This window comes from Xenopus laevis, chromosome 3L (genome assembly GCF_017654675.1).
Source record: "Xenopus laevis strain J_2021 chromosome 3L, Xenopus_laevis_v10.1, whole genome shotgun sequence".
Taxonomy (NCBI): Eukaryota; Metazoa; Chordata; class Amphibia; order Anura; family Pipidae; genus Xenopus; species Xenopus laevis.
Window position 1 is genome coordinate 56,887,230 of NC_054375.1, and position 21,363 is coordinate 56,908,592.

Below are 21,363 nucleotides of genomic sequence, written 5' to 3' on the forward strand. Positions count from 1 at the left end.
AATAGATAGATAAATATTTAGATGGATGGATGAAGTGGGAGTGAAGAAGATTCCCAGTGAATAATAATAATCAGTAATACATCCTAAACCAAATGCCCCCATAGCCTACACAAAATGTTCCTGTTGCCGTCCAATATAGTCTAACAAATCATGGCACAAAGTCAGGCGCCTAGGATAAAGACGAACACTAGGCACTGCACTGTAATAAGCCATGCCAGTTAGCAGCGGGAAGTGGGGGTATAGATTTGTTAGGGGAGAGGATTAGTGGTCCCTAAGGGTACAATTTGAACCCTGGCCCTGACATATCCTATGAGTGTTTAAGACATAGAAGTGTATAGAATGCATCACTGTTGATAAGCACTGGAGTGAGTGAAAAGCACTCTCCCAATTCTCCCAATACCTCTGCCAAATGTAATTTTGAGGGATGCAGTTAGTTGGCGTTATGACAGTTGCTAGAGAACTATGTTAATACTTATTGTGCTTCTATATCAGTATTATAGTACGCTTGCCAATGTATTTATACAGTATTTATAATAAAACAGCTGCAACTGTCAACACCTCTGAAATGTGCTCTTTCGGTGAAGTAACTTGCATGCTTCAAACACATCATGTTTAACAACATCTAGCTGTAGTTTGTGTATTGATCTAATATCACAGGCAGAAAAGAATTCAAGATAAATGTGTTCCATTAATCAGTCATTTAAAACTCAATAGGGCTTTTCATTGCAGTATGAAAAAAATGGTTAGGTTAAATGTTTAACATAACTAAACCTGTGACCACAGCAATATGTCAAGGAGCAATTCAACATTCCCTCTAATGTCTTTTTGGGCATGTGTCGAAAAATGATCTTTTATGCGCACCTTTAAAAACTCAGTGTGCTAGGAAAGGCAGGTGGGTCCATATAATTACAAAATAATCTGTTTAAGCACACAATTCTCTGTGCGCACCGCAAATTATTTTGTATGTTGACCTCAAAACTACTGTTTGTGCACAAAAGTGTATAGCTAATAGGAAATGTTGGAACAATATTTGTGAAAAGACAATATATATATAATCATATGTAATGAAGTAGATGCAGTTCTGTGTTATAAACCCATTTAAATCTGTTAGTGCACCACAATATGAGTGCACTGTATCCTTTGCATGCATTTTCAAATGACACTATTAAGGACAACAGCCCTATTGCTGAAGTATGATAAATGCAAACAACAGGCACAATGTCCATTGTTTTTGCACTTTGCACCATGGAAGCCTTTGGATTAGTTAAAAAGCAATGTTTACATTCCCTTTAAAGACTCTTCGAGACCCATGTGGGTTTCTGAAGCTCTCTTGACCCAGCAACCGCTGAAAGTCTTTGAGTACAGACAGAGAAGACCTTATTGTAGCTCCTATAACAAATGATCACATCCATTTTCCCATTTGCTGTTGATGCAAGATGATTCCATTTGTATTCTACAGACTGTACAAAACAAAATCGGTACAAATAAGGACACTTCAAAATAGACGGCAATTGAAGCTAACCCTTCTCACTTTGTACAATTCTCTGCCTTATACATGGTTACATGTGGGCAAGTAGATGTTGTTCAGCTACAAGTTACATCCAAAATAACTCTAATAATGGAGAGTTTGAAAAGTCTACACAACATCTGGGTGTCATCTTGCTCATTCTACATATGCAGAATCATGGAACTCACCACACACACTTTATTTGATATGAAGATTATAACAGCAAGATTTATTTGCAGGCTTCTGCACAACGTTTCAGGGGGAACAACCCCCTACCTTAGGTATAAGTTCAGTTCCATTCAACATGTTTCTTCAGCATGCATCACACATGAAGTAATTATTTTACCAACGCCCAATTGCAGCATGCGCCTGCTGTTTCCCTCCCTAACTTGTGTGTTTGAAAGTCGTGCATCTCCTAATCTATAGGGGAAAGCTGCAGGTCTCTGTGATAAGAAACACCTGTGCCCATTCCGCAAGAGCATAACCCAGTATGCATAATGCACTTTGCACACTATATTCTATTGTGCATATAACCCCTTTAGTGTCTTCATTGCAGCAGAGAAAAATAATTGTTTTGGTGTACTGTGCGGCTTTTATTAATTGTCAGTCCCAAGCTAATTAGACCGACATACAAATCTGTTTGAGTTTATGGAACATCAATTTAAAGAGAATGTAGACTGGCTTGATGTACAGTATCTAATATTAGGTTACACAACGAATAACTGTTAAGCACTGTAACCATTCTCTCTTACCAGCAAGAAATGAGTACAAATCATCAAAGTTTCACCAAGGAGGATATGACAGGAAGACAGTTAATATCATTAGATCCCAGGTGCAGGCCACCAAGAGGCAGGACCTTCTAGTGGGTAAGTGAAGGAAAAGCACGTCTGGATCATTTCTATTGTTATTTACCTGATGCTAATGTATTATACAATATTGATTAGACTGAGAAGTTTTGAGGATACCAATATATTAGGCTTGGTATCAGTTTGCTTGTCCCATTTGCTAAGGCTTTGCACTGACCCCCTTTTTATTAAAAGGCTGCAGAGTACAATGTGCACTGTGCTGATTGCTCCTTTGCCTAGCAGTAGTGCTAAGCCCGCAGCTGGCATACTGTTCATGATCCCTGTGCCCATGGATAGCACTGGGAATAGTTATGATCCAGATATGCAAACCATCCAGACAATTACACTAAGCTGCCTATGCATGTAGATATATGCAGCACATCAATCATTCTCTGACATAAAGCCTTGATTATGCCACCATGTCATGCCAGGGAAGCAAAGTTTGGAGATATATTATTGTATTGCTAGACTTCTTACACTATACTACAAACAATTAAGAGATAAAACAAATTGTTTGGATAAAACTTTCCTTTACCTGTTTACTTCCATACAGAGTACCTGCCTGCTCTGTGTATACATTGACTGTAGATGGCAGGTCTTTAACCCTTAATTCCCATGAACTGGAGCCTATCCCCTTCCCTTTAGTACTATGACTTACACCTGGAGACAAAAGGGGATGTCCAGGTTGGGATGTAAAAGGACACAGCTTTTATTAACAGACACAGATAAAATTATACACAAATGACAGCAATTTAAATCTATTTAAGCAGCAGCTAAACCAATAACCTTAACTTTATTTTGACCCTCGCAAGGGATGCTTGTCTAATAGATAACATTGTATGGCTGCCTTCCATGCTTAAACAGCAGTGTAGGACCCCGCACACCCTATAGGAAATTAAGAGACGCCTGGTGCACGATGGTAGAGGCTCGGCAACCTCACGACAGGATACAAGTCAGTGACATCCAAAGGCACACAGGTCTACAGGAATTCTTCCAAAATTCTTTATTTACGGATTGCACATGCAACGTTTCGGGGAACAGAAATCCCCTTTGTCAAGCATGTCATGCTTGACAAAGGGGATTTCTGTTCCCCGAAACGTTGCATTTGCAATCCGTAAATAAAGAATTTTGGAAGAATTCCTGTAGACCTGTGTGCCTTTGGATGTCACTGACTTGCCTTCCATGCTTGCCAACTATCCCAGTGGGGAGAAGGCAGGACTCTTGTCTGAAGAGTAAACACTCACCAATGGCACATGTGCCAAAAACCTAGCATGCTATGACTAAATTAGGATATACACTGAAACACACTCACCCATGACCTTATTCCAGTGGGTGGCACATTGCTCCAGAAAAAGAGTCCTTCTTTCAGTCCTGTCCTTTTTCTACCTCACATCCTGCTGTGACATACTTCCTCCCAGACACTTTCTTCCATAATCCAATTAACTTCCTGGCTGTTCCTTCCTAGCATCATGAAGGCTCTATTCCTCCCATAGTGATGGAGCTCCCTTCCCTTTTATTGCTTAATTGATTGTTGCTAGAGGCATAAAATGCACATTATCTTTAATTGGTGGAGATGGAGCCCCCCTGTCCTTTATTGCTTAAGTGATTGTCGCTAGAGGCATTAAATGCATATTAACCTTCACTTAGCTTAGATTTGGATGGCGTTACGTTAAGGAGAACTAAACCCCCATTAAGAAAAGCCCATACCTACTAGCCTAGATAGTCCCCCCCTCCCTGCTTTTCCCCAGCATGGGTCATTACCCCTGAAAGTGTCCCAAATACATTGCTCATGTATTGGTGCAGAGTAAGCGCAGTGGAGCTGATGGGAGCCATCTTCCAGATCTTCATCTGTAAGGGAGCGCCATATTGGCACATGTGTAGTTGGAGCAGTCTTCCAGTTCGTAGCAACTGCGCATGCACTAAAAGTGCAGTGAACAAAGGTCCGGAAAATGGTGCCCATGAGCTTTGCTGCGCTTACTCTACACCGATACATGAGCAGTATATTCAGGACACTTTCAGGGGTAATGAAATATGTGGGGGGAAGCAGGGTGGGGGGACTATCTAGGGTAGTAGGTAGGGGCTTTTCTTATTGGGGGTTTAGTTCTCCTTTAATAAGATTTGCCATGTGTACTTGTTGCTAATGGCTGGTATTATTACACACCATAGTTAGAACATTTAAGTCTAAGGCAAAATAATAACATTTTCATGAATGCCACTTATTTCCCTTAACAGCTTATGGGGGAGGAAAAGCAAGCAAACCAATAGAAATGGCCTTACCTGGACATGCAGTTCACAATATTCCCAGGCAGCCTGTGCCAAGCTTAGTTTCCAGTCATATAGACCTTGAAGAGAATGCTGTTACTAAGCAAGCTGACATAGCCCAGGATGAGAAAAATGCTGACACAGCGAATGATACACAAACAGACAAGGAAGAACTAAAAAATACTCAGATGTTCAGCCTTGCTAGCCATTCTAAAGATTACGAACGATGCAAGCAAACAATTTCATACTGCTCTTGTGTATTAAATGAGCCTTCTGGACTTCCTGTAGATGGCACCAGCACTATAAGTGGAGGCAGTGAAGAGTCAGGTACTGTATACACTCATTTAACATCATAATTTATTTTTTTAATATGCAGTATTTTTTATATACCCTATCAATCATATTTCTTAGGTTTTTGTGACAGTAACTCATTGGTTTTCCTAATACATGTAAAGGATCCTTTATCTGGAAACCTGTTATCCAGAAAGCTTTAAATTATGGGAAGGGCATCTCCCATAGTGGGACATTTACTATGATTCGTTGTTGCGCCAGCGTCCGCTTCATCGCACTTTGCCAGGCCAAGCAAAGCAAAGTTATGCTAGCGATGGTTAATTTGCATACGGTGCCAAACTCAAGTTACAATGGAGGTATATGTAGCAGCACTACACAAGCCTGGGAAACCTTCAAAACAGCAAATAAAATTTTTATTTTGCCCTACACATGTGCCCACTGTATAGTTAAGCTGCCATGAGTTAGGAAATGTAGGGGGGAAGGAGGGTAGCCCCAAAAAAATGTTCGATCTTTTTCAGCCTATCACCCATAAAAAATGAAAAACACCAGCGTTTTTTGGGACTTAGAAAATTTTGTAACTTTTTTTGAAGCAATCCCTATGTACTCTATTGCGCTTCACCTGGTCTGAGGTGGCGAAGGAAGTCTGGCGTAAAGGTGCGAAGTAACACTAGCGAATTTATGCCAGCGTCCGTTAGTGAATTGGCGAACTAACGAAAATGCATTCACGCTAGCATTAGGCGTTAGAGTCTACTTTTTCTATATAATACTAAAATAGTTCTTTTTACTCAATCCCACCTAATATAAATTAGTTATATATCAATAAATCCTTATTGGAAGCAAAACAATCCTATTGGGTTTATTTAATGTTTAATTTGGAGATTCAGATTATGGAAAGATTCCTTATCTAGAAAACCCCTCGAACAATCTGGATAACAGGGCCCATACCATGTCAGTAGGTCTTATAAACCGAATAAATGAATGTAAAAAACAAGCTTAGCACAAAAAGGTAGAACGAATGCAATACTGTGCCTATTTCCTAATAATATAAACATATTTACATTTTGATTTATCAATTTAGCAGGATATATTAGTTAAAGTAACCCTAAATCCAGAATTAGTAGCCATTTGCTACTATCCAGAATGTTCGGGACCTGGGATTTTTCCGGATAATGGATCTTTCTGTAATTTGGATCTACATACCTTGTCTATTAGAAAATCATGTAAACGTTAAATAAAAATAGACAGGGTTTGCTTCCAATAAGGATTAATTATATTGTTTGGGTCAAGTACAAGGTACTGTTTTATTATTACCGAGAAAAAGAAAAACTTTTAAAATATTTGGATTATTTGGATAAAATGGAGTATATGGGAGACAGCGATTCCATAATTCAGAGCTTTCTGGATATCAGGTTTCCGGATAATGGATCCCATACCTATACAAATGTAAGGGGACAAAACTCAGAAAACTGCAGAATGTTAGAGGACTAAATAAAATGCAAGTTCAAAATGCATTCATTTGCTCAAATGGGAGTACACTTAATCGCTATGAATCTATTTGAGCTTATACGTGTTCTGTACAACTTGTGCCATAGCTCCCATGTGCTTGTTCAGCCTGCTTTTATAAATGGATCTTCTGCCTTGGGGAGCTGCTAATACAGATGTCCCTCAGTGAGTTGTGCCTAGCCCAACATATGCCTAGTGATTTACACACTAATGCTATTTAAGCACAAATGGATTAAATTAAACTGGCACCACAACTTTATACATATGGGGAAGTAAATTAAAATCTGCATTGGTAAACAAAATACGACTATTTTTCAGCCTCTCGCATTATACTGAAATTGCCAAAGGTCCTTCAGAATGAGATGTTACTTTGGGTTATTATTAGGTATATTATTTTCTTCTGCAAGGTCTTTTTATGATTTTCTGTCTTTAAAGAGTCTGCACATGTTCTAATTCTAGTCAATGATCTAAATCCACCTGTTTCAGACTGTGTTTAGAGTTTGACATGATTAATTTCACCACGTGGCATATCAAACTTCACATACACATCTCTTTTTACTTTCAGTATGCAACAGGAGTTAATGTTCATGCTAGCTATATCTTTTATCATTATCTGCCATACGAACCTCAAGTTTCTTCTCCTGTGCTAATTCTAGTTTTAATTAAACTGTTAAACCCTTTCTTTGCCACTTATGTACTCCATTACAATATTAGCATTCTAAAATATCACACCTCCCCTTCCTCCCTCACTGACCCGTAGTTCCCCTGGCTTCTAACATGTTCCAAAAGTGTGTGTATTACCTAGGCTCCAGTTTGCAGACTGCTGACAAGTGACTCTCTTTGTTAGTGTGGACATGTCTTTATTCTTCCATACCTTGACTTCTACTACAAATGTATGTTTAGTTGCTATCCTGTTTCACAAACTATAAATAAAGCACAGAAAATACAGAGTGCTCTACTTGGAACGGGAACCTTTTTGCAGGTGCCAGGACTGTCTGACCCAAACTGCCTAGGGTCAATTTTCTTGTGGATTCAGTGCCATAAAGTGATTTATTGTCTTATGGTGGCATAAAGACAATGTTTCGTGACACATAGGCCACGCAAAAAAGTTTGACTTTATACCACCATGAGCCAATAAATCACTTTATGGCACTAAATCCACAAGAACCACTGTGCTGCTGATTATTTTCAATAAAATAAAGGACCATATTATTCTAACACTTCCTCTTCTAATTATTTGTTACACCTTTGAGCTGCATCTACATTCAAATGCATAACCTCACCTGTTTTCAAACATTACTTCAATACCCATCTTTTCAGATCCACCTGTATTCTTCTGTCTGTTTAACGCACAACTTTTTGACTTGCTGTTGCAGTCCTAGTGGTACAGGCAAAATCTTTACTATACCTAGGGACTCACTAAGACTTAATCAATCTCTGTGTTATGCCTAGTCTATGACCCGAAACCCATGAATGGAAGGAGATTGTATGAATATGTTGCCATTAATTAAAAAAACAATCATTATTGAATGCAAATATTTATATATGTTTTGCCTTCAGCTGCATAGGTAGGTCCTGATTCAGAACATAAAATCCTTATTTAGCACATTCAATCCAAAGTGCAATCCACTTATTTTTATTAGGGCTTGTCAGTGAATAGCTCTGTAGTTGCAACTAGATTTCATTTATCTCAGTGGGATAGCTCCCTTTGTTATGGAGAAAGGAAAGAGTGGCCTTAGCTGACATAACTATGGTGAGGGGATTGACACTTTTGCCTGATAAGAACAGGCAGGAGAGTTAAACACCTACAATTTCATTACTGATGTATGTTCAAAGTGTTGGCTTACCACCATGTGCACACAGTTCTGGGTACTGTCTAGCATTAAACAACTCTATTGAGCTTTACATGGCCAATTAGTGAATGTTTCATGGGAAATGCTAATGCTGGCCACACACAGACCAACATTGGGCATAACTGGGCCACTCCAGACTGAGTTGGCATTTTGTTTCCACCTGTATGAGACCAAAACAATGTGCTGCCCATTTGATATCTGTCCAGGGATCAGGGTCTGCATATGTCCCTATTATGATCTGGGGATGATTTGGTACAGAGCCAGGGTGCCCAGATCTCAACTCAGCTCAGACTCATTTGGCAACCTGACCAAACAAGCATATCTAGCCTTGCATGTGCAGCTTTAGATAATTATTACTTTGTCTTAGGTGAAATTATACCATGGGAGACAAAATGCCACCTCGTGACAGCAGCAACAAAAAGGCACAGACTAAGCCACTGATTTGGCTCTGGACATTATTGTTGGGTTTTTAAAAAAAAGAAGGTTGGCAAAGAAAGAGAAACAAAACCACATTAGTTTTAAAATATATTGTTTTATTTAAACAGGTTAACCCAAGGAAGAAAATCTGCATGTAACTAATTAACGGGGTTGTTCACCTTTAAATTAACCTTTAGTAAGATTTAGAGTTTGATATGCTGAGAGAATTTGTGATTGGTTTTCATTTTCTGTTATTTGTAGCTTTTGAGTTCAAGGAGGCTGTTCACTGATTATTATTTTTTTGTGAGGGTTTACATGTTCTTTAAAGCAACAATGCACAATAAAACTTTTCCCAAGTCATTCAGGGCAAGTGGCCCAGTTGATACAAGAGAATTTTCCAATGACTTTTCTCTTTCCTGTAAGATGTGTGCCATACAATTATCATAAAATATTACGTGATATTGGCAAGCAAAATTTGCAGATAATCTCAACACATTCCATAACAAAGACATGGCACTTGTAAATCTCATTTTAGGTAATTACATTTGGGATGTCTTTGGAAAACTAGGGTTGCATATGAGTTATGTTTAGGGAGGTTAACATCCCTTTTAAGTCTGGAATGCCTGCTTGGAGAACTAGGGAGCAAAAAGGGAGTTTTAGGGTTAAAGGTTACATACGGATTACATACTATAGGATGCAGAGCTACTAGACGACCAACGTAGAGCTACTAGGAAAGATTTGTATTGGAGAGTCCTTTTGCATCTTTAATTATGTTAGGGATGCCTACTTTGGAGAGCTAAGAGGCACAAAGTATTAGTTTTAGGGTCTGTTTATAGTCCTTTTAACCATCTAGCTGCTCTTTTTACTGGACACCAGAGGGCACTGACTGTAGCTTTGTTTACGTGTAGCTTTTAGCACTTTATAAATAATAAAAAATTAAAACCAGAATATCACTCTCTACATCATACTAACAGTTAACTCAAAGGTAAACAACCCCTTCAATGCTGCTAATTAATATATACTACATGTAAATGACAAATTTATTTGTCTCAGATGTGCATATCTTTTGCTCGCTGTCAATTTCTTGTGAACTTCATGATCAACAGCTGTGCCCATTGCTATCCATTAAAATGTTATGGCTGCCTACATTGGTATATCATAAACTCTCTAATCCAGTTTTGTGCACAACAAAGATGGTTAAAAGGAAGGGGCCCTCCACAATCCTGCTCTCCCAGAAATCTCACATTTGCTTTTAATAGCAAAAGCAGAATTGTAGAGGGTGCCCCCCTTTATACCATCTTTGTTGTGTGCAACACTGAATCGCAAAATTTATATAGCACCTGAATAAAACAATGTCGCAGCATAGCTCTGCTTGAGATCGCCCAGCTTTGGCCACCAGGGTTTCTTGAACTCTTGTTAGATTGAGAAGAGATGAATTTTGAGTGAAAGTAAATCCTTTCAAAGAACTATTCAAGCTTTTTTATTCTAGGCTTACATCAGACATCCTTTGTTTTACTGCAACTGACACAACAACAAAGGCAATGGAGTTTTCTCATTAGTAGGGTAAACAGAACCTCTGTGATGGAAACTGCTTCTCTCTTGTGGGTTTTTCTTTGAAAAGGTCCCATTTAAAACACTGGTGTTTTATTTACAACACTAATCAGAAGTGGTGACGCCAGGGCCATAACTAATAGATACTGGCCCATAGAGCAAAATCTATTAACTGCCTGATTACCTGTTGTCATCTGCAGTTTGGTTACTTGGGCTTTGGTTAATAGGAAGCATTCTTGTCTGTCTCACCTAACTGCCATATAAATAAATATATCTATGGATTGCACACTCAGACTTATGTAAAAAAGTCAAAATTTATTGTATCATATTAATAAAAACTTACAGACATCACAGAAAAACCCGACGCGTTTCAACCACCACAGTGGTCTTCATCAGGGGCAAAAAACTTCTCAATATAAAAGAGATCAAAAAGGCAGAGTCCTCTGCCTTTTTGATCTCTTTTATATTGAGAAGATACAATAAATTTTGACTTTTTTACATAAGTCTGAGTGTGCAATCCATAGATATATTTATTTATATGATACTTATCAGGAGGCTATGATTGGGCAGCCCCCCTTGGATTAGCACCTCAGCATGCTAATGGGTGTGCGCCTTCCAAATTCTAATGTCACCTAACTGCCAGTCATACTGGAGGATATTTCAACTGCCACATACAAATGCAGACCCTAACCTCTAGCAGCATTTTTACAAGTTCACTATTGTAGACCTTTGTGTTTTCAAAATAAATAAAATAAAAAGACTACTGACGTGAGAAATGCTGCCTTTTATATTTATTGTTGAATTGAATTGTTAATCAATCAAATCAATAAGCCCAATATATTATATATCTAACATGTCAACGCAATCGATATCGATATTGATCACGTGTTTCTCTCACAACATGACACTGAATTGTGAAGCGATAAGAGAATTCTAAATTGACAATATTCAAAAATTCAAACCCTTTAAGTTTCTCAAACTTAAATAAAGAAAAGAGAAGCTACATCATAAAAGGACTCTGAATGCATTTAGGAAATCCACAACTGAAAAGTGTCTTCTAACATAATATATTGTATATTTTTTTTAGGTTTGTCTGGGAGAATGTCTTCCTGTAGCACCATCTACAGGTCTAGCAGCACATCCATATCCCAGCTCCGTTCAGCTTCCTTATCTCTGAGTGTGGGAGATGCTTCAGGGTCTGAAGAAGCCTCTGGAACATATCCAGTGACAGGGCATAAAAAGCCTATTTTGGCAGCCAGTGGATATTGCAAGAGCATTCAGAATCCTTGTCTGAACAGTTGCAGTTTCCATGGCAATACAGAACTTCATCAGACTTCATCATATTCTAAGATTAAATGCTCAGAAGTTTCAAGGCTTGAATCTTCTTTCGTTGAAAGTTGGCATGACCATCATCTTCACCACTGGCCCGTCCTTCCACCAATTTCCTCACAAAGAGGTTAATAATTGTTTATTTTTTCTCTTCTCCTTTCTGATTCCATATGGCATGTTCACAGCCCTTTGCTTGTGTGTGTTTGAATGCTAGCTAGCCTAGACTGCTGTGAGGGAATTGTTTGCCTCATTCTGGCCATCCTCAAATCAATGACTGCACATAACAACAGCAAGTGCCTCAGATGTAGTGGTTTCCACAGAACTATTGTTGAGCTTTTGTCAAGCATTTTTTAACCTAATAAATAATGTCAAAAGCCTCTATCATGGCAAAAAATGTTCCCTTTCAAACATTTCTAATAGTATTTTTGTTCTGTCATGTCTCCTAGTGTTACAAAGAATCTGGGTTGAACAATGGGAATGTGCTGTATCGCGTGCCACACAGGACACTGTGCCTTGTCTGTAATTCAATTATGTTTCCTTTGCTATGAAATAAGCTTTCCTAGCAATTCTTGCCCTAAATGGAATTTGGATTGCCTTCTTTTTTCATGTTTACATTAGCTTAGACCAGTTTCTGTGTTTTATTCTAACCAATCAAAAAAGAAAACCAATCATTTGGGCCAGCTTTAATTTACATTAGGATTAATTACAGCAATTGCTTGTTTAATTTTATATTAGCACTACTGCAAATAGTAAAATCTATTTACTTAAAGAGGGTGTTGACTTTTAATATGATGTAGAGAGAGACAATTTGTAATTGGTTTTCATTTTTTATTATTTGTGAATGTTTAGTTATTTTGCTTTTTATTTAGCAGCTCTCCAGTTTGCCATATCAGCAGTTTGGTGGCTAAGGTCCAAATTACCCTCACAACCATCACTGATTTAAATAAGAGACTGGGATATCAATAGGAGAGGGCCTGAATAGAAAGATGAGCAATAAAAAAGCAACAATAACAATACATGTGTAACCTTACAGAGCATTTGTTTTTAGATGGGGTCAGTGACCCCTATTTGAACGGTGGAAAGAGTCAGGAGAAGAAGACAAATAATTCAAAAGACTATGAAAAGTCTCTAAGAATTGGCCATTCTATAACATACTATACGTTAACTTACAGGTGAACGCCCCTTTTAATCTTAGGCTTCCTACTTCGTTTTTTTAGCTAAAGTTGGTGCCCTTATGCCCTACTTTGATCACAAACATGACAGAAGAAAAGTTAAAAAAAACCTCTTTTGTAATATAAAGCAATTTACCAAGTTTTTGTTTCTGTCTCTCTTCTATTTGGGTGATAATGGAAATAATCTTAGCACTGGTTATCTCAATAGGAAACTCTTCTTGTGCCATACTGTGCTGTTTATGGTGTTTCACAATATTTTTAGCTATTTTCTACTTTAATGGCAGCCCACATATCCAAGATACATATGTATGCTTCCCCCGAATTTGCAATCAGGTCCGAGTGCACCACTTAAACACTAAAGGGCTCATTTAAAGAGCAAGTGCATAGTTGTGAAATTTGCATATAATCAACTATGTATGGATGCATAAAATATATAATTTTGGGGAAACTTTTTTCTAATTATAATTAGGGTGTGAAGTGGAAAATGTATGGGGGAGTTGTTTTAATGGTACATATAGTCAGAACCCGCAGTGCAGAGAATAGCAAAGGGCAGTCACCTCTTTCAAGAGCAATTACTTGTACAAATAACTTCAAAACTTTTAAAAACTGGTAATACATGTATACAGGAAAATTGCTTAGAATTATATAAGCTTTTATTATTTAGGGGACCTATAATTGTTATAGGGGTAATTTACCTCTTTGCTCACAATGTGCGAAGTGCAATTTTACAATGCAATCAATGCATGTTTTTTACTTAACATGCAGTGTTGTTCCCAGAATTCCAGTCCAATTGTAGTGCCTGACACAATTGAGAATCCGAAGCAATTTTTCGAAAGGGCATTATCTACAGCTCACTGTGAAAGATGTGTATTCCTTTGGCGAGTTTGTGCTGCTCCTGTTTTAAGCAATGCACAGAGGGAACCCTGAAGCTACAGCCTGGTTTGGAGGTGGTGGTAGCTCTAGGGTTCCCCTGAATCAATAGGGGCAATGGCCAATTCAACACAGGAGCCAGGAGGAAGGCAGCAACACAAAGTGTAATCAAATACAAAGAGCATATGTTGACTCAAGTACCTTCAATAAATAGGGTTTTACACATAACTGACTTTGGGAAATTTGTGCTAATAACAACTGCTCTTTGCAGTCGTAAATTACCTCTTATATTTCAAAGTCTTTGTTAAGATTTCTTAAGCTGGCCATAGATGTAAAGATCTTTAAAATATCTTTTTGTTATCGTGAGACCACGATTATCTTGAAACGATTGTTTAAATATACAATTTGTCCATCAACTAAAAAGACCATTTCAGGCGATATTGCCAGCAAAACTGAAGGGTAGCTGCCTGCTTGGCCCTGCAAACATAGATAGATTGCACTGGGACCGATAAAACCTTTTTAACCTGGCCAATCAATTTTCTGACAGATGTCGGACGAAAAATTGTAAAATGTACGATTGTTCGAATCCCACTGACTTAACGATAATTTGATGGATTGGTCAGATTTTGCTAAAATCGGCGTCCACCAAAGAAAAATCTTTGCGTCTATGGGGACCATTACAGTTGCTGAGATGTTTAATTAATTAATTAATTAATTAATTAATTAATTGTGAGCTTCTCAATCTAACCTATTTGCCCGTCAGGAAATAGCACACTCACACATGCTGTGAGTCACTGACAGATTTCATAGTATGAATTCCAGCACTAGTCAGAAATGTTGCAATGCAGACATGGTTGAATTTTTTTTAGCAAGAATGTTGGGTTGAGGAAGCACAGAAAAAACACAAGTCAGACAGTGTAATTAAAAAAAACAGAAAAAATATTTTCGATACACAAATTATTAAGCGTTCAAAACGAATTACTGCCTGTTTATAGCAAGACAGTTTCCCTTTAAGTCTGCAACCAGAAAGGGCAGTTCTAGCCATAGGGAAATACAAGCAAAGGCACACATGACCATAATATGAGACTTTAGTGTGAATGGAGCATTCCTTTACAATCTTAGCTCAGCTCATGTTGTTCAGCCATGCATGGAGATTTCATGGAGAGAGAGCTAATTGTGGAGACTGATGCAAAATCATTGTCTTTGGGAACCAGGAAAAAAACAAGCAGAGGAGGGCAGTAGAGCAAGAAGGATCTATACCGCCTAGTCACTGCCACCCATCCCACGTATACACACACACACACACACACACAAAATAGATTTCAGTTTCAGTAGAGAATATCCAAGGTCAAATGAGCAAATGAATTATCAGAAAAGCACATTTTATCTGTCCTGTGCAGTGAGGGTCCTCTAAAAGGCAGATTTGTTTTTGTGGCCAGATGTAGTATTTGCATAAGCCACAGTCCAATCTAACTATCCATTTGCGACATGGTGACAAAGGTAGTCTATAGTTTTTCTTGAACTGGTAGAATTATGCATGAACCATGTTAGCACTTTTTCACCCACCACTTCTACTTTCAAGGGGTTGTACCGACTTTATTGTTTGATTTTAACACTTTTTGTGCTGATATGCACACAGTCTATAATTGCTTGTTGACCCATTTTAACCTTCTTTCAGAATCATCTTTAAAGTGTAACTGTCCTTGACAATGAAAGAGACCTTCTCATTGTCTGTCCGCTTGCGGCAATCTTTAACATAAAGTTAAATGGCGTTCACATGGGGGAGTGGGCCAGAGGAAGGAAACAAAGTGGTCTGTTGTTTTTCCATGACTTTGCTTGAGTTTCCCCTTTCATTCAGCATACGATACAATTCTATAGAAGATGACAGTCATTTTGACAGGTGCAATATGCTTTGAACTGTCTTGCCATATAGTCCTTTTGTCTTGAACTTTCCCAGCAGAGCCCCACATCTCTTTGGGATGCTGCCTAATATGCATATTGTTTGCTTTTCATTTCGTGAAGCCCTACTTCTTCTCTTTCTTGTCATTTTTAGTTTTGTGCACACATAGCTCAAACATCCCTGAAGGAATACTTGGGTAATGAAATAAATGATTTTGTCATCAATGTATCTGCTCTTAAAGTTTTTAACGTTAAAGATGATAATTTACATTGATATGCTCTTTTACATAATTAGATGTGTTACACATACCACGTAGCATGTTGATATATATATATATATCATTTATTGTTTTGTTTTTCCCAAATGCATTTAGTGTCAGCATTTATTGGGGTTTGTCCTAGTTTTGCAAGGTATATTTTCTGATATATAGACCCTTGGATTGCAATGTTGGAAACAAAATAATGCCAACAGTGCTGGTGACTTGTTGTGCATACAGTATGTGTCCTGTGTGTGGGAGAGATAATGAGAGACATAAATGAGAGAATGGGAGTCATTTGATTAGGATAAAGGGAAGTGACATGGGAAAGAGAGTAGAGATCCATTGGGAGGAGAGATTAGGCCTGAGTAAAAGAGCAATGACATGCAGGAAGATGAATGTGACAAAATAAGTCAAGAGTATAAATAGCAGAATAGAGAAAAAACTAATAGTATGGGAAATTGATGTACATCTCTTTAGTATGTTTGTCTCTGAATGTTTCTGTGAGGTCTTATGTGTGAATACCAACAGCAAAGCTCTTCAGCATGTCTGTAAAACTCAGAAATCTTCAGTAATAAAATAAAAAAACAGCAGGGCAATAACTAAAGAAGCGCTTTTCCATACATCTCAACTAAAAATGGCCATATAAAATAAATGTAGCATTTATTTCAGAAACCTGAAGACAGGGTTCAAAAGCCCCATTGTTAAATGAAGTAATTAGTCCCTTGCTTATTTTAGCGGTCAGCCAATCACAACAAATTATCTGAAATGCTTGCCCTGGCACTCGCAGGTGTAGTGTGATCATATGCTTGCATTGCTCATTTGTATGCGTGTGTAATCTATATTTTTCCTCTGTTCATTAGAATTAGTAACATTTGCAGAATACTACAGCTTTTTATTTATTTAATAGATAAATGGTTTTTTATTGATTCTCGTGTTATAAACAGTAAATGCATACTGCAGTTGTTTTGCCAGATGCAATTCAATTAAAAAAACTTACCTTGCTGTTTATCACATAAGAACTCTATTGGAGTCTATGGGAAAAATTGGAACTGCATTAGGAAAAATGAATCTCATCCATTATGATAAAAATAAGTATTAGAAAAGCATTTATTTTATTACCGCATTTACTGTTGCTGTGATCCTAAAGAACAAATGGTATAAATCTGTTTCTGATTAATAATAATGAAAGATGTGTCTTTCTCTGTTGTTATCAGGCCATTCCATGGTGGGTGCCATATTAATCTTTTACACCGCATTATGTATGTATGACCTTTATATAATTTCCTTTCTCAGATTTCTCAGGTTCCCGCAGTGGTGATGATCCCAGTGGCAGAAGATCCCATATGTCAGCAGTTAGTAGTGGATTACAGGATACATTTGACGAACTTGAAATGATTGTTCCGCAGACTGGATCCTCACTTTCTAATTCGTATGTAGGGTCCTTATCATCCTCAGGTGTGTGCTTCCCATGCTGCTTAAATGAAGTTATAGGTAACATCCACGAAAACCATATGGAACAACACCAGAAAACTCCCGTTATTGCATCACTCCTACACAGTTTATATTACTTATCACAATAGGCCAACTATACTGAGTTATTTCTTTTTTCTTAATTTCCAGTTGCTAACCTGTCATAGTGTAAGGAATCATTTTTGGTGGAATGTGTTTATTAACAAAGACTTTGTTTATTTATATGCACCCATCTATTGTACAGCTCTGTGAAATATAAATATGTGTTAATAACAGTATACGTATGAAATATTTAATGTAGAATGGCTACAGATGTTTTTTGGTCAAATATGTAATGGCTCAGGTTATCACTGCAGATGCTATAAGGACATATGATACAAGTTTGATTTCCAGATCTTGAAAGCATCACCTGCACCTGAAAACATTACTTATTTTTCGGGTCTTAGGAACATTTTGAAAAATTCCCACAAAATCAGTGAACTGACACTTTTTTGATTCTGTCCCAGCTGTGTGTGACATGTATAATTGATTAGCACTGGTCACCGTTGCCTGAGCCTCATCGGTGCATATCTGCATCTTGTTTCAAATACTTTGGCTCCCTGAGAATCCCTAAGAATTGCATGTTTCAACACTACAATAGTAATGAATTTCTCTGTCTCTAGTCTACGCTTACAGTAAGTTTGAGATGCACATACTATGTGTATACTGGTTTTATAAAACATAGTTGTGTCAATAAAACTTTTTTCAAACAAGGTTGTGCTCACCACTAATTTTTAAAACCATTAGGCGGGGGTGCAATGAGGCTGTGACCATAAAATACGTCAACTACTTTGACGTAGTTGGCCAGCTTAAATATATTGCAATATATGGACAAACAATCCCTGTTTTGTTTTAAGGGTAAGGCATTTTTCAGTAGCAGTATGCACAAAATGTCTTGTCTTAAATATATTGATAATGGGTTGAGTACAGAGGACCTCTTGTATTTGTCAATAAAACTTTTTTCACCATTTATAAGACCTGTGAGTTCTAATAGAATTCAGATTCTATTATAGAGCTTAATATTGTGCTGGCTGCACCCAGGCATTTTAAGCTGAATTATACATGAGTGCCTGCAACTTCTTGTGTGTGATTATAAGGTATAAATATGTAATACACAGGCCATAAATATCCTGTAAATCATATGCTTATAAATGGTGCTTAGTGATGCCCTCAATATTGTAAAATATGAGGATATTAGAATGCATGACCTGTATAAAAGCACTTGGCCATCAGTCTTGTGCCTTTATTTGGGCATTGATCTTTATATACTGTATATACTGTAATATCCTTACAATTTGGTTGGCATTATTATATATATATATATATATATATATATATATATATATATATATATATATATATATATATATATATATATATATACTAAAATTATTATTATTATATTATATTATTATAGTAACGTTGCCCTATGACATATTATCAAGTAAGCTTTATTATTAAACAATAAATGCAATTTGAGGGAAAGTTAAATATTTTTATTACTGATTAAACTCTACACATCAGTTGGTTATATGTGGAAAATCCCTTAGAAAGATTTATAGTGCAATATAATATCTCTGAGGGTCATGCCTGGTAATGACTTGTCTGAGCAAAACTCAAGTAAAGGTTTTTTTTGCTTTCTGCCTGTTTGTTATATTAGCCATACTTACATACATAGTCTCTTTCACATTAAAATTGCACCTTTTAACCGCTAAAGCCAACAATCACTTCTCACTACTAATACTGCTTGATCTCTCAGCCGCTTTTGACACTGTAGATCACCCTCTCCTCATCCAGTCCCTCCAGTCGCTTGGCCTTCGTGACACAGCCCTGTCCTGGTTCTCTTCTTACATCACCAATCGTTCCTTCAGTGTCTCCTACAATGGAGTATCATCTTCTCCCCTACCTCTTTCTGTTGGAGTTCCCCAAGGCTCTGTCCTGGGACCATTACTATTCTCCCTCTATACTTCCTCCCTTGGCAAATTAATAAATTCTTATGGTTTCCACTACCACCTCTATGCTGACGACACTCAGATCTATCTCTCATCTCCTGATCTCAACCCAGAACTCCTAACTCGCGTCTCCTCCTGCCTGTCCGCTATCTCTACCTGGATGTCGCAACGCAACCTTAAATTAAACCTCTCTAAAACTGAAATTATTCTCTTTCCTCCAACTAACACCAGTAGCATCCCCGAAGTATCCATCATAGTTAACAATTCCACTATCACCCCCTCTCCCCAGGCCCGGTGCCTTGGGGTTATCCTAGATTCTGCCCTGTCATTCACTCCTCATATCCAGTCACTTACTAAATCTTGTCACTTCCACCTAAGGAACATATCCAAAATACGATCATTTATCACCCAAGACGCTGCCAAAATTCTTATTCACTCTCTCATCATATCGTGTCTAGACTACTGTAACTCTCTTTTAATTGGCCTCCCCCTCCAGAGACTGTCACCTCTCCAGTCCATAATGAACACTGCTGCGAGGCTCATACACCTCAGCAACCGCTCCTCCTCTGCCTTGCCATTCTGTCAATCCCTGCACTGGCTTCCGTTACCTTTCAGAATCAAATTCAAATTAATGACACTAACTTTCAAAGCACTTCATAACTCTGCCCCACCCTACATGTCTGAACTCATCTCTATATACTCACCCACTCGCTTACTACGCTCCTCTACCGACCTACTACTCAACTCTTCTCTCATTACCTCCTCACATGCTCGCATTCAAGACTTTGCAAGGGCTGCACCCCTCCTCTGGAACGCTCTCCCACGGTCTGTCTGACTTTCTCCCAACCTTTCTGCTTTCAAGAAATCTCTGAAAACGCACTTCTTTCGAGAAGCCTACCCTCACTCTGCTTAACTACCAAACGCAACACCACATACAATACCACATTTCTCACCCACTTAATTCGATCTTGCCCACTCCCACACCTCGTGTATTACTCCCTTCCCTTTAGACTGTATGCCTATGCATAGGGCCTTCCGCACCTTTTTGTACCTGTATTGATTGTGATGTTTGTTACTCCATATATTCTATGTATGTAATTCTTGTGATGTAGTTGTATAATCACATTTACTTTAGAGTGCTATGCAATATGTTGGCGCTATATAAATATATGTTAATAATAATAATAATAATCTCTGTCCTAAATACAGCTTTCCTAGCTGATGGCATATCTACATCTATTTAGCCAAAAAAAAGATACAGGTATAGGATTTGTTATCTGGAAAGCTACAACTTAGTGGAAGGCAATCTCCCATAGACTCTATTTTAATAAAATAATGCATATTTTTTTTTAAAAATATTACCTTTTTCTCCATTATAATAGAGCAGTACCTTGTGCTTGATACCAACTTATTGGGGTCAAAACAATTCTATGGAGTTTATTTAATGTTGTTGAATGAATTTTTTAGTAGAGTTGAGGTATGGTGATCCAAACTATGGAAAGACCCCTTATCTGGAAAAAAACCAGATCTCAAGCATTATGGATAACAAGACCCATAACTGTATATGAACTTTTGTAAATTACATTTCTGATATACACAGACAAGTCATCTGGTCTAGTAACCTATATCAACAAAAGCTACCAATCAGATATTTGCGCTGAAACAGGTGATCAATATGATCAATAGATCAATGCTCTTGGTTACTACACGTGGTGCAAATTTTATCACTTTGCCCTTAGGGCAGTGTCGAACCTGACGTTTTCTCTGTTGGCGTAGATACGACAGCATAGAAAAGGTTTATCGTCTCTTCCTGCCCCCATCTTGTGGGAGACATACAAGTTGCAGGTGGGAGTGTGTCATCATCAAATTTTGTCCCGGTATTCTTTTGTGGGGAGTTTGCATCAAATTGAAAGGAGCAGGGGCATTGTTGTGGATGCTTACTAATTCTAAATAATTCTATGCGTGTTTTTATTATTATTATATAATTCTAACTTTTTTATACAAATAGTTTATTAGTGTGTTCACTGTTTCTTCAACCTAAACTTTTTTCCTTATTGCAAGTAAGTCAGCCATGCTGTTTGGCAGCAGTGCATTGCTAATTGCTGACAGTTAGAGAACGGGAAACCTCTCACATAAATTTATA

At 37.7% G+C, this 21,363-nt stretch overlaps 1 protein-coding gene across 1 annotated transcript in view; it reads left to right on the forward strand.

The window, feature by feature from the left end:
* The first annotated feature begins 4,426 nt into the window (after positions 1 to 4,426).
* LOC121401483 overlaps positions 4,427 to 21,363 on the forward strand; it is a 93,925-nt gene continuing 76,988 nt past the window's right edge. Inside the window, exons 1-3 of the mRNA XM_041586275.1 lie at positions 4,427 to 4,941; positions 11,317 to 11,685; positions 17,053 to 17,214. Coding sequence (XP_041442209.1) covers positions 4,620 to 4,941; positions 11,317 to 11,685; positions 17,053 to 17,214 — 853 coding nt within the window. The 5' untranslated portion in view covers positions 4,427 to 4,619. The remainder of the gene's footprint in view (positions 4,942 to 11,316; positions 11,686 to 17,052; positions 17,215 to 21,363) is intronic.